The 13,238-nt window shown below is 29.4% G+C and overlaps 2 protein-coding genes across 2 annotated transcripts in view; one reads left to right on the top strand and one right to left on the bottom strand.

Annotated features, from left to right (window-relative positions):
- Positions 1-13,238, bottom strand: part of LOC111630776 (serine/threonine-protein kinase unc-51-like) — a 90,139-nt gene that overhangs the window by 28,694 nt on the left and 48,207 nt on the right. Inside the window, exons 7-10 of the mRNA XM_023374923.1 lie at positions 9,079-9,180; positions 5,916-5,974; positions 2,923-3,005; positions 2,800-2,844 (exon numbers count right to left, since the gene is read on the bottom strand). Coding sequence (XP_023230691.1) covers positions 2,800-2,844; positions 2,923-3,005; positions 5,916-5,974; positions 9,079-9,180 — 289 coding nt within the window. The remainder of the gene's footprint in view (positions 1-2,799; positions 2,845-2,922; positions 3,006-5,915; positions 5,975-9,078; positions 9,181-13,238) is intronic.
- On the top strand, positions 7,120-8,292 carry LOC111630777. The gene has a single exon (XM_023374924.1). It carries the CDS (start codon positions 7,359-7,361, stop codon positions 8,058-8,060), a length of 702 nt encoding a protein of 233 aa, XP_023230692.1. The 5' UTR covers positions 7,120-7,358; the 3' UTR covers positions 8,061-8,292.

Below are 13,238 nucleotides of genomic sequence, written 5' to 3'. Positions count from 1 at the left end.
GTGATGGAAGACTGTTTTGCAGGGCTTTGGAGCGACCATTTTTTTGAGTTGCTCCGCTCCAACTCCTCTCCGGCATCAAAGTATTTGCTCCAGCTCCGCTCCGTGCTCCGCTCCATGCTCCGGTTAAAATATTCTTATAGGAATTACACTAATTTTTTCTTTGATATATAAGCACATAAAAAACTTGTTTATTTACAACTAATTTATTATTAAAAAAATTAACATACAACCTTGTTGATTTTAATAAATAAAATGGCAGACAGCAAATTGTCCTTCATTGACTGCCTATTATCACTTAAAAGCAATCTAAACCTGGAAAATAGACACAACACTTGCTTGAGAAGTTGGCATGCTTGAAGTGATTCTGCATTCTTCTCTGATGCGCTCCGGATAATGGTCAATGGCTTTGAATACATTCACCTTTAATCTCCCCACATCCTCTATTGCATTGCAGTCTTTCTCAACATATTTGTCTATTTCGTTGTCATCTTTATTATGTATAGTAGAAATTTGACAGCTGTTTTCTCTTATATCTAATTCTTTTTCAAAATTGTCTTCTTCCGAATCTATATTTATTATATCACAGGTTGACTGTGAAAGCTCAACAATTGCTGGCTTTTCAGCCAAATCAATTATTGTTTGCCTTTTGATTCTCTGTTGGATGTCTGAAAGACCTTCTCTCGCTTTTATTTTTTCTGCTGCACTTAATAAAATTCTAAACCTAGAATCAACATACACTCCAGCAAGAAAATGTGTGTTTTGAATAAGCTTTTCTTTTTGCTTCTTCATGAAAGACAGAATTCCTAACACAATATATCCTTCAGTTTTTTCATCTTTATCCTGGAAAATATTTTCATGATCACCAAGTTTATTTACAGCACATGTCATGTTCGCTGCATTATCTACACAAATACTTAGTACTCGTTTTTCATCAATTTCAAATATGTTCAAAGTTTCTTTAATTTGATTTTTCACATATAAAGAGTTATATCTTCCTTCAGTATCAACAATATCCAATGTTTTTATTTCAATTTTCTCGTTTTTTTCATTTCAAAATTGTACATTGATGACAAGAAAATTTCTATTTCCACAGGTAGCAGCATATAGCTTTAAATAGCATAATTGTCCTTTTAAAGTTTGTCTTAGATTGATGTGAGCAGACTCTGCTGTGCTTAGGACATGATGCTGTTCGTCATTTAGTAATATCAGAACACCAAGCTTCTGAGCCAGTTCGCTAGCAATCTTTTGTTATTTAATGTGAAGGTAGTGAGTGGTGTCATACTCATACAAACCATCTCAACAAGTCCCTCATGGAAAGTATTGCTATCCATAGTGATTGTCATCTTCAATGATGTAAAATATGTATCAATTTTTAGTTGATCAGTTCTGCATTTCTTATGACATGACTGTGCAATAGTAAAATTGTCATGATTACGTTTTCTTTTTGCAGCGATTTCGTCTTGTTGATCCTTCTTTTTAACAAACCCTTTGTAAATTTCAGGATGATTACGCCTCACATGCCACCAAAGATTGAACTTTTTTGACACACTAGTTCCACTTGCCTTGAAGTTGCATTTTATTGATTTGCCATTTACAACATGAACACATTGTAAAGAAAAAAGTGCAGTGCATGAGGAAAGAAAAACAGCTTTAAATTATTCCCACTCAATGGTTGTGTTCCATCTTGCATGTAACTGATTTTTTATTTCCATTATCGTATTCAAATACGAATATCTCTTTAAGCTCTTCTTTTGTAAATCGACTGTCTATCATGGGTAATGGTTTTAAATTTTGGTTTGATACCATGGCTTAAATAATCAAATATTTAAGTGTTATTAATTGAGAAATTATGCATATAAACGTTCGTGCATAAAAATAACCAAATAATAATAATAATAATCTTACCTCTGCAAACAAATTACGAATTATGATATACAATTATAGCAAACTGATTGCGAACAGAAATGAACGACTGTCACATTCAAAACAAATGTAAGAAATGAATATTAGTGCTGCTCCTAGTGGTGAATTTCTGTGCTGATGATTAAAGCCACTTGTAAGCAGAGTTTAAAATCTGCTACTCATTAGCACCCCTCCCCATTAACTCCACTTCACATCTGCAATTCTCAAGAATTCAGAGAACTGGAGGTCACGAAGGGAAAGAAATAGCTTGGTCAGGGGATAGTGGAGACTGGAGAACCTTTGTGAAAGGTGGGAACCTTTCACATGGGACATATGTGGAATGGACATAAAATTCATCTGTGCTTGTGATCACCTTTCTTTTTAGTTCAGTTATTGTATTCTTAACATTTGTAACATTACAACTTATGCCACTTCCATTCTCACCGTCTCAAATATTAAATAAATATATATATCAGAGCAGTGGAGCACTACAAATTTCTGTGCTCCGGCTCCGCTCCTGCTCCGAGTAAAATTCCATTGCTCCACCTGCTCCATGCTCCAGCTCCAGCTCCGCTCCAAAGCCCTGCTGTTTTGTTCCTGTGATTGGACATGAGAGATGTAAGGGCATTTTAGTTTCTTCCAAGTATTCTTGCTGTTATTTTTATTTAATAAAAATGTCCTGTTTTATACTAAAATAAAAATACTTCTTTTTACATTTTATACTATAAAATGTAATCATCATTCAAGACACTATCATTCCTTTAACGTATGATCATAAACTTGTAAACCAGACAGAATTCATAAAATAAAACCTCTAGTTTTAGATATCCACCTATAGAAAAATATGGAGACTGCTAAACTGACAAATTCAAATATATAAAGTAATAAATTACTTACTTTCTCTTGTAACTGTTTTTAAGAATGGATGATTGAAAAATTCATCTAAAATTCAAAAGAAAGGCATTTTAGTATTACTTAATAATAAATAATTAAAAATAAAATATATTTTAATAAATATACCAAATTCCATTCGATCTCTTGCATTTCTTTTTAATAATCTAATCAAAAGATCATTTAAATTTGAAGATGTCCCAGGAGGAATTCTAAACAAAATTAAACAATTGTTTACAAATAAATTATAAAAAATATCTTAAAACAATTGTATTAAAATTATAAAGTTACAATTGTAAAAGTCCAATGTAGAATTGATTTTTTTTATTTCTTTTGATAATAAAATAGTTTTATCTTTTAACATAACATTATATAAATATTTTAGAAAGGATTCATAAATAAATAAATATGAATAATGTAGTACATAAACTAACATTTCAGCTGACATTTAAATAATAATAGGTGGTATAAATTAATCATTATTCTGTTTATTTATACTACACCAACAATGAAAAAAAAATCATTACTTGAAGTATAAAGTTTAACTTCATCAATTATAGTTTTAAAAGAAACTCGGAATTTAGATATATTTATATGGACTTGATAGAATATAAGCAGAAATTCAAAACTAGATTTTAAATATTCAGCATTGCTGTTGTAAATTCTCATATCATCATATTGCAGATTTTAAATTATGAGAATTTGCTAAATCACTTATCTACTAACAATTATTATGCCTGTCAGTTAAAATCTGTTAGTATCAAATTGAAACTGTACATAAATCAAATATGCTAAGCAGGAGATAAACATTAAAATGATGTACAACTAATGCAGAAATTACCATTTAATTTAACATTTTCAAATGATCTGCAATGCAACTATTTAAAAATATGTTTTAATAACTAAACTTGATTATAATAACAAAAGATTAAAAATACTTTATCTTAAAAATAAGCTTAATAATAGATACTAAAAGTACAGAGATGGCAAACTCTGAAAATATTTTTCAGTAAACTGATGTAATTTTCCAAAAATGCATTAGTAACTTTCACTTAAAACCTTCAGAAGTGTTATTACATTTACTATTTGTATAAAATGAAATATAGTGTTATTGATATCGTTTAATGACATCAGCAACTCTCTATTTGTAAAATTCTAAAACATAATGCTAAAATATTTTTACAAGTCTAAAAATGCTTATTTCTAAATAAATTTCTATGAGTTGTTGATATTTATATAAATATCAACAACTCATAGCCTGAGTAGTAAATACATCACCAAACGATCGCCTAAATATCGGGCTATAATACGGCTAATTAAATGATTGGAATAAAGTAATTTGACACTAGAGGTAGACGTTAGGCGCCATCTCTTAAGTAAATTAATAATTAAAATTAAAGCCCGATATTTAGGCGATCGTTTGGTGATGTATTTACTACTCGGGCTATGAGTTGTTGATATTTATATATATATATACCTCGCCGGGTGTTGCGTTAGCTGGCTGAGTGCCGCTATGGCCGTGGGCGAAGGAGTCGTCCCCAGTCAGTGATGTATTTAACCAAGTAAGGTTATATCTAAATCTAATATACTTCTGGAAGCGAAGACTAGCTCGAGGGTCTGGGTAGCGTAACTGGTAAGCGCGCCGCACGGCAAGCGGAGGCTGCGGGTTCGAGTCCCGCCCGGGCCAGTTCTTTTATTCCAGAAGATTCTAAATTTATTTATTGATTTATTTATTTAATTTTAATTATTAATTTACTTAAGAGATGGCGCCTAACGTCTACCTCTAGTGTCAAATTACTTTATTCCAATCATTTAATTAGCCGTATTATAGCCCGATATTTAGGCGATCGTTTGGTGATGTATAAATAATATTTAATTGAGATATTTACAATTTTCTCTTCAGACTAACTTTAAAGAACAAAATAATGCAAAAGCTAATTATACATTGTACAAGAATGAAAATTATTTATTAATCACAATAACATAGAACATTCAACTTGTTAATTACAGTGTTAATTATCTTTCTTTTGCAGCTTTCCAGACTGCAGCAAGTTCAACTTTTGAGAATTTTTTCTCATAACATAATAATCTGTAAGCAGTATTTTTTATTTCTTCTATAAATAAAGAATTCAAATATTTAACATTTAAATTAGGTTGAAAGACTATCATATTTTTTTCTAATCACATTAATTATTCTTTCTGTAGCAGTACTGATACAGGATATAATTAAAATATTGTTCATTAGTTTACTTAATGTCACAAATTTCAACTTTCCACTGTCAATTTTCATTACCAAAATTTTATGCTAACTTTCATCTGAAATTCTTTATTTTGGTAAAGATAAAATTAAAATTTGTCAACCTTTCCTCCAAAGTTAAATAATGAACTTCAGAAATAAATGTAAGAAAGTTACATATTTTCTCATCTCAAGGTGCAATGCCATACTAAAGTAATAGGTGTTAACTGTTACTTTGGTATGGTTCAAAAACAATGAATTCAATGAAAACTTTTTAACTACACAAAAATATACAATTACATAAAAAGTGAAAATATTTGTATTTTAACTGACACTCTTTATATGTTTTCAGGCCTTTATAAATGACCAAATCACATTTTTCTTTTCTTCAGCTTTAACACTCATTCTGTGATTTGCTACACTTATTCTACACAGTTTTAAGAGATATTGTTGCAAAATTTATGAAAGTCCCTTTAACTTACACTTAATTTTATGGATGTGAAAAACTTTCTACTGCAGATCTTTATTTATTGAAGTAAATATGGGAAAAGTTGATGTTTTGTTAATATAAATTAAAAATTTTAATTATACAAAAATATAATATAACAGCTTCTGTAACAAAGCATGTTTAACTTAAGCAGTTAAGAAGTGTCAAAAATACTAAACAACTATATTAGCTTTGTTATAAACATCAATCATCATGATTATGATTTAAGAATTTATAATTTAATTAAAATTATAGATTCTTAAAAATTACAGCATATTAATTTTTAAAAGCTCAAATTTTTTACTTCTAAAAATAAATCATAGCTTTTAAAAATTTCTAAATCAAGGGATCCAGAAATTATAAATTCTTCAATTAAAAAAATTTTTTTTTAATATTTACCTTGGCAGAAGATTTGCATTTTTTTCATAAAATTGCTTTAAAGCTTGAGGAGTTTGAGCCTATTAAAATAATAAATTTTTAATACACACATTTTATGTTCAATATAATGTGACAAATTAATGTAATATAATTAACTCTTCATTGAAAAAAAATCACAATCAAATATTCAAAAAACTTTCTACAAAAAAAAATGTCAAATAAATTGTAATTTTCTTCCAGCAACATTATTCATAACTATTTACAATAATGGAAAAATTGCAAAAAATCATTTGAATATGGATTATTTTTTAATTTGTATTTCACTTATTAAAGTTCCAAAATATTTTGTTTGAAATTAAGATTGTTATTATGTTATAAAAAGTGATAAATATACATGTTTTTGTTATAGTGAAATAAAATTAATTTATTAGAAATACTATCACTTTGTTAATCTATTGATATAAATTACAATCTAGGAAGAATAGAATAATATCAATAAGGTTAGTTAATTTCATTTAAAAAATATAAAACAGTAGTATTTATTTTGCATGTAATTTCTTCAAAATTATAAAATTTGTTGGAAACAATTATGCAATAAATTTTCAACTACTGCTGCAAATAAAATTTAACAAACAAATTCAGTTGTATTATAATATATTAAGATATTTTAAAAATGAATTTTAAAAAAATATATATAAAACCACAAAATTAAGAAAATTTATATATAAATTATTTTCTAAACATCAATTAATCAATTTTCAAAATTCTAATATTTCAATATTTTAATATATTCAAATGTTAATTTTCTTTAACAAATTAAATGTATTTTGAATACAATATACTCTTGAATATTAGGATTGGTTGACATTACATTTTCCTATTATCCCAAGCAATATTCCTCTTGATTAATCCAATCACAGAAAATTAAGATTCTTCTGTTCAAAGACTTCATCATGCCAAAAAACTTAATTTTTATAATTTTTTAAGTAAAATTGTTTTTAATATGTTATCAATTTTTAAGACAATGCATTAATTTAACTGGAAGATACACTGGATGACAAAAACAATAACACACCATGAAGGACTTGTTGGATTTGAATAAAAATTGGTATGTTGCATCATAGCTAGATATATAAATGATTAATTTTTGGGAACAGTTTCTTGTGTCATATCGCCACCAGAGGGAAGAAAAGTGCTTCCTCTGTCCGGTATAAAGGTGCACATTGTGATGACTTGTGCATATGTCCTGCGCTTGTGTTGATGGTTGTGACTTCGTTGAGTGACAGACATGCCTCTACAACGCATTTGATGGCCTTACACTCAGTTAAGTGAGTTTGAGAGAGGTCGCATCGTTGAATTGAGAGAAGGAGGATGGTCATACCGCCTAATTGGCCACCATCTGAACCGTTCTGATGGAACTGTTAGGATGTGTTATGAGCAGTGAGTACGTAGGGGTACGCATGAATGGCAAACAGGTTCCAGATGCCATCGACAGACCACCAGGAAGGAGGATCGTCTCATTGTATGTCAAGCACAGACAGTGCCTACAGCTTCATCATCTACCATTCATGCAGCAGTGGCACCTGCATTACGGAACCATGTATCCAGCCGCACCATTTCCAGGCACTTAGTAGAAGGCGAATTGGTCGCTCAACACCCAGTATGTGTTCTACCATTAACAGCCACCCACCGACGCCTCCGTCTGCAGTGGTGTCGTGCACAACAATCATGGACAGCTACCGATTGGCAGCATATTGTCTTCAGGGACGAATCCCGCTTTTTTTGGGGGCTCACGAAGACCGTGTGAGGGTATGGCAGCCTGCTGGTCAACACGTCAACCCAGCCTATACTGTGGAGTGGCACACGGGCCCAACCCCCAGTGTTATGGTGTGGGGAGCCATAACATATGACAGTAGGACACCTCTAATTGTCATGCGTACTACCCTCACAGCCCAACGATATGTGCAATACATCCTCCAGCCACATGTGTTGCCCCTCATGGCAGGGCTTCCGACAGGCATATTCCAGCAGGATAATGCCCGGCCACACACCACAGCGGTCTCCCAAGCATGCCTACATAACATTGCCACACTTCCTTGGTCTGCACGATCTCTAGATTTATCGTTAATCGAACATGTGTGGAACCACCTGGGACGCCAGCTGTGACAGCCACGGGATATGATGCATCTTGAGTCCCAGTTGCATCACGCATGGACAGATATGCCGCAGAACATTATACACAACCTTTATGCCTCCACGCCAAGGTATATCACAGCTTGTATCCGCACTAGAGGCGGCCCAATGGGATATTAGCACTTGCACTGTATTGCACATCACTGCACAATAAAGTATGTTTTTGTTTTATGGTTGCAACCATATGCCTGTCTAGCTATGACAATGTCACATACCAATTTTTATTCAAATCCAACAAGTCCTTCATGGTGCGTTATTTTTTTTGTTGTCCAGTGTATATCAATCACAATCCCTTGATCTAATCCAAAATTCAATGGCATCAATTCTATATACAGGAATCATCACATCAAATTTCAAGCTTTTCTGATTATTTACACTAGTAAGGCAAATAATATGACAAAAAAATTTTTTTGATTGAGCTGAAATAGAAGGTATCAAAATGCCCTCTATATTGGCTCAATCAAAAAACTGGCATCTAAGATTTTCTAGTTTTTGGTAAGTGCTACTGTAGGTAATCTAAAAAAAAAAAAAAAAAACTTTCATTTTCTGTCATAACAGTAAAAAAAATCATTCCTTTCTTACAAAGGAAATGAAAAATCCATTCAGATACAGTAAATTTCATTATTTCAAAACTCAGGAGACCAAAAAACAGAACTTTGAATTATCCAAATTTATTGAATCCATAAGCTGGAACTATCATATAATAAAAAACTTCATATCTTTGTCATACTTTGCAGCAGTAACTGTTTATTAAACAAATATTTATTTAAAAACTGGTGGCAATAAATAATTTAAAGTGGTGAAAAAATTTAAAACTGATGAAATAGTTGACAAATTTTTAAATTTTCCAGTGAAACTCCTGAATATGTTATAAATACAGTGGTTAGTATATGGAATGACAGTAAATTAAACATTTTCCTATGTATGTAAAATATGGTTTTAAGTTAATTTACTTTTGTTACTACTTGACAAAACTATTTAAATTACATACCTGAAAAGGAGCTTTTCCTGTTAAACATTGAAAAACTATTGTTCCAATACTCCAAAGATCTGCTTTAGCATCATACTGTAGTGACATTATTACTTCGGGAGCCTAAATTTTAATATATTAAATTAGAATTAATTTATTTTTGGTAAAAATTCATTAAATTATTTTATAATAAGTTTTCATAATAAATCTTACTTATATGAATTTTATATAAAAAGATTATGTATATACATTGTTTAAATTTTAAACCTTTAAGAAACTCAAATTAAATTATAATTTAGTAAGTTTTAATTTTGTTTCATATTTTAAAATATTTACCTGGCAAATGTAATACATATTTGATTATTATATTAAATATATAAAAAAGTAATTAAATGGTCAAAATATACATTTAAAAAAGTTCATGATATTTGAATTACACAAATTTAGTTTAATACAGACCAAAGAAATGTGACAAAATTTTGTTTAGCACAACAGTGTTTCAGTTGACCCAATATTTCAAAAATATTTTTGGTATTTTGTTTTAAAATTAAGTTTTATTATTAATGAGATTAATGTTTAGGTCTATGGTAACTATTATGATGTTTCAAACATGTTGCCATTACTTTCAACTTACATATTTTCAGAGATGGAATTCTCTACTTTGTACTGCATTATGTCTTCATACAACATGTAAATTAGCTCACTAATTTTTAAAATAAATTTTCTGATAAATAGCACTTAGAATAGAATTAATGTTTTGATTAAAGATTTTATTGTGGCATATATAAAGCTCTCAAAAACTATTATTATTAATCAATGCCAAACAAATGCTGTAATGCTTTGGGTTATTTTTTCACTGCTATTAATTAAATTTCAAATAATTTGTTACTAGAAATAGTCATTAAATTTAGTAAGAGATGGTGCCTAATTACTACTTCTAGTAACAAATTAATTGAAATTTAATTATTAATAGTAGCACAAATAGTCTGATGCATTATGGTAATCATTTGGCATTCATTTTATTGCAACAATACTATCAACATATTAGGCAAACAAATTAAGAAAATTAATCATTCATTTACATATAAATGTTAGTTTCAATTTACAAAATTTCTATTTTACACAAAAACCAATGTATCATGTAAATATAAAATTAAGCATTATATGTATCAGGACAACAGAACCAAATTATCAATAATAGATGAATAATAGATAGATCAATAATAGAAAAATCAATCCCATACTGCCTATTAGGCATTTAATATTTAATGGTTAACTACAATTTCAAAATGTTTAGATATTTAAAACTAACAGTTTATACAGGATTTACAATTATTTTTTTTTTATAAATTCCCAATATTAATAATTCACAAACATATTTCTAAAAATTATCAAACAGTAAATTATTATCCATCTGTAAAAGCAATAAAGGTTGAAATAAAGATAAAATTTGTGTATCAAATTCTAAATGAAAAAATAGTCAACAATTTAATCTTGTAGTTTCTTCTTTACGAGCAGAACCTAGCATCTGAATGAAAATTATTACATCTTTCATTTATGAGTTCCAAATACCAGAAAGAATATTCACAGTCATAAATAAAAATGGAAGTTTGATTGGATATTAGTTTTAAAAAGCATTATTCAAAATCCACTTTTTATCCATTGTTTCTAAACCAAATTGTCACTTCATTTTCAGTTTTATCTCATTTCTTTTATTTTCTGAGAAGTGAAATGGATAACATTCAGAACAATCATTGCATCATACCTTGCAAATAGTAAAATAATTAATTAAGGGTCAGAGAAATTTCACATTTTCAAATAAATTAGAAATTTTTCTGTTATACCTTATAATCCATTATTTAACTTATAAATCAGATAACTACAAAATTTGTATAATTTAAGAGAAATGGCATTAACCTATAAAAGTAATTTCAATTCATTTTCATATAAATGATCACAATGTTTCTAAGCAAGTAATTATCACACCACTTACCCTATCATCAACATATACTTTGAAATTCTCTGTTCAAATCATCACATTTAATATAATATTCAATCATGTATTATTTCCAATATGTATCAAGAAATTAAAACTATATTACAGTAGAGTCCCAAAAACTCGGCCTAATGTGGACCAAAGTGTGGCCGAGTTTGTGAAAATGCCAGATTATCCAGAATGGGGTTAAAAAAGAATAAATATGAGTGTTTCCTCAGAAAATACTGTATTGTACTTGTATGTATTGTTTGCTTGAGAATACAACAGAGAATAAACTGCCCAAATACCCTTAAACAAAGGAAAAGTACGTACTTTATAAAGGCTTAGAGCCTTTACTACATGAAAATGAAAATTAATGAATACACAGTGTACACAGTGTACAGTAATTTACCTAATAAGAAAGACCTCAGAAAAATACTTTATGATGCATAAAGCTGTCTATAATGAAAATTAACTAGGGTTTATTCGCCCTCCAGGATGTGGCCGAGTTATCTGGACTGCCGGATTATCGAGTGCCGAGTTTTCAGGATTCTACTGTATTATTAATTATTATGTTAAAAAGTTTTTTCAAAGCTATCTATCACAGTAACATATCAAAACTATGGCTAAATTCAAAGTATAGTTCATCATTATTAGTNTTTAACATAACATTATATAAATATTTTAGAAAGGATTCATAAATAAATAAATATGAATAATGTAGTACATAAACTAACATTTCAGCTGACATTTAAATAATAATAGGTGGTATAAATTAATCATTATTCTGTTTATTTATACTACACCAACAATGAAAAAAAAATCATTACTTGAAGTATAAAGTTTAACTTCATCAATTATAGTTTTAAAAGAAACTCGGAATTTAGATATATTTATATGGACTTGATAGAATATAAGCAGAAATTCAAAACTAGATTTTAAATATTCAGCATTGCTGTTGTAAATTCTCATATCATCATATTGCAGATTTTAAATTATGAGAATTTGCTAAATCACTTATCTACTAACAATTATTATGCCTGTCAGTTAAAATCTGTTAGTATCAAATTGAAACTGTACATAAATCAAATATGCTAAGCAGGAGATAAACATTAAAATGATGTACAACTAATGCAGAAATTACCATTTAATTTAACATTTTCAAATGATCTGCAATGCAACTATTTAAAAATATGTTTTAATAACTAAACTTGATTATAATAACAAAAGATTAAAAATACTTTATCTTAAAAATAAGCTTAATAATAGATACTAAAAGTACAGAGATGGCAAACTCTGAAAATATTTTTCAGTAAACTGATGTAATTTTCCAAAAATGCATTAGTAACTTTCACTTAAAACCTTCAGAAGTGTTATTACATTTACTATTTGTATAAAATGAAATATAGTGTTATTGATATCGTTTAATGACATCAGCAACTCTCTATTTGTAAAATTCTAAAACATAATGCTAAAATATTTTTACAAGTCTAAAAATGCTTATTTCTAAATAAATTTCTATGAGTTGTTGATATTTATATAAATATCAACAACTCATAGCCTGAGTAGTAAATACATCACCAAACGATCGCCTAAATATCGGGCTATAATACGGCTAATTAAATGATTGGAATAAAGTAATTTGACACTAGAGGTAGACGTTAGGCGCCATCTCTTAAGTAAATTAATAATTAAAATTAAAGCCCGATATTTAGGCGATCGTTTGGTGATGTATTTACTACTCGGGCTATGAGTTGTTGATATTTATATATATATATACCTCGCCGGGTGTTGCGTTAGCTGGCTGAGTGCCGCTATGGCCGTGGGCGAAGGAGTCGTCCCCAGTCAGTGATGTATTTAACCAAGTAAGGTTATATCTAAATCTAATATACTTCTGGAAGCGAAGACTAGCTCGAGGGTCTGGGTAGCGTAACTGGTAAGCGCGCCGCACGGCAAGCGGAGGCTGCGGGTTCGAGTCCCGCCCCGGGCCAGTTCTTTTATTCCAGAAGATTCTAAATTTATTTATTGATTTATTTATTTAATTATTAATTTACTTAAGAGATGGCGCCTAACGTCTACCTCTAGTGTCAAATTACTTTATTCCAATCATTTAATTAGCCGTATTATAGCCCGATATTTAGGCGATCGTTTGGTGATGTATTTACTACTCGGGCTATGAGTTGTTGATATTTATATATATATATAT

Source organism: Centruroides sculpturatus, unplaced genomic scaffold (assembly GCF_000671375.1).
Source record: "Centruroides sculpturatus isolate CEXI.00-Female unplaced genomic scaffold, Cexi_2.0 scaffold638, whole genome shotgun sequence".
Taxonomy (NCBI): domain Eukaryota; kingdom Metazoa; phylum Arthropoda; class Arachnida; order Scorpiones; family Buthidae; genus Centruroides; species Centruroides sculpturatus.
Note: the sequence above shows the minus strand (reverse complement) of the source record. Positions and strands in the feature narration are given on the sequence as shown.

Coding starts and splice junctions, on each gene's coding strand:
- LOC111630777 (XM_023374924.1), top strand. CDS start 7,359: ATGGCAAACAGGTTCCAGATGCCATCGACAGACCACCAGGAAGGAGGA.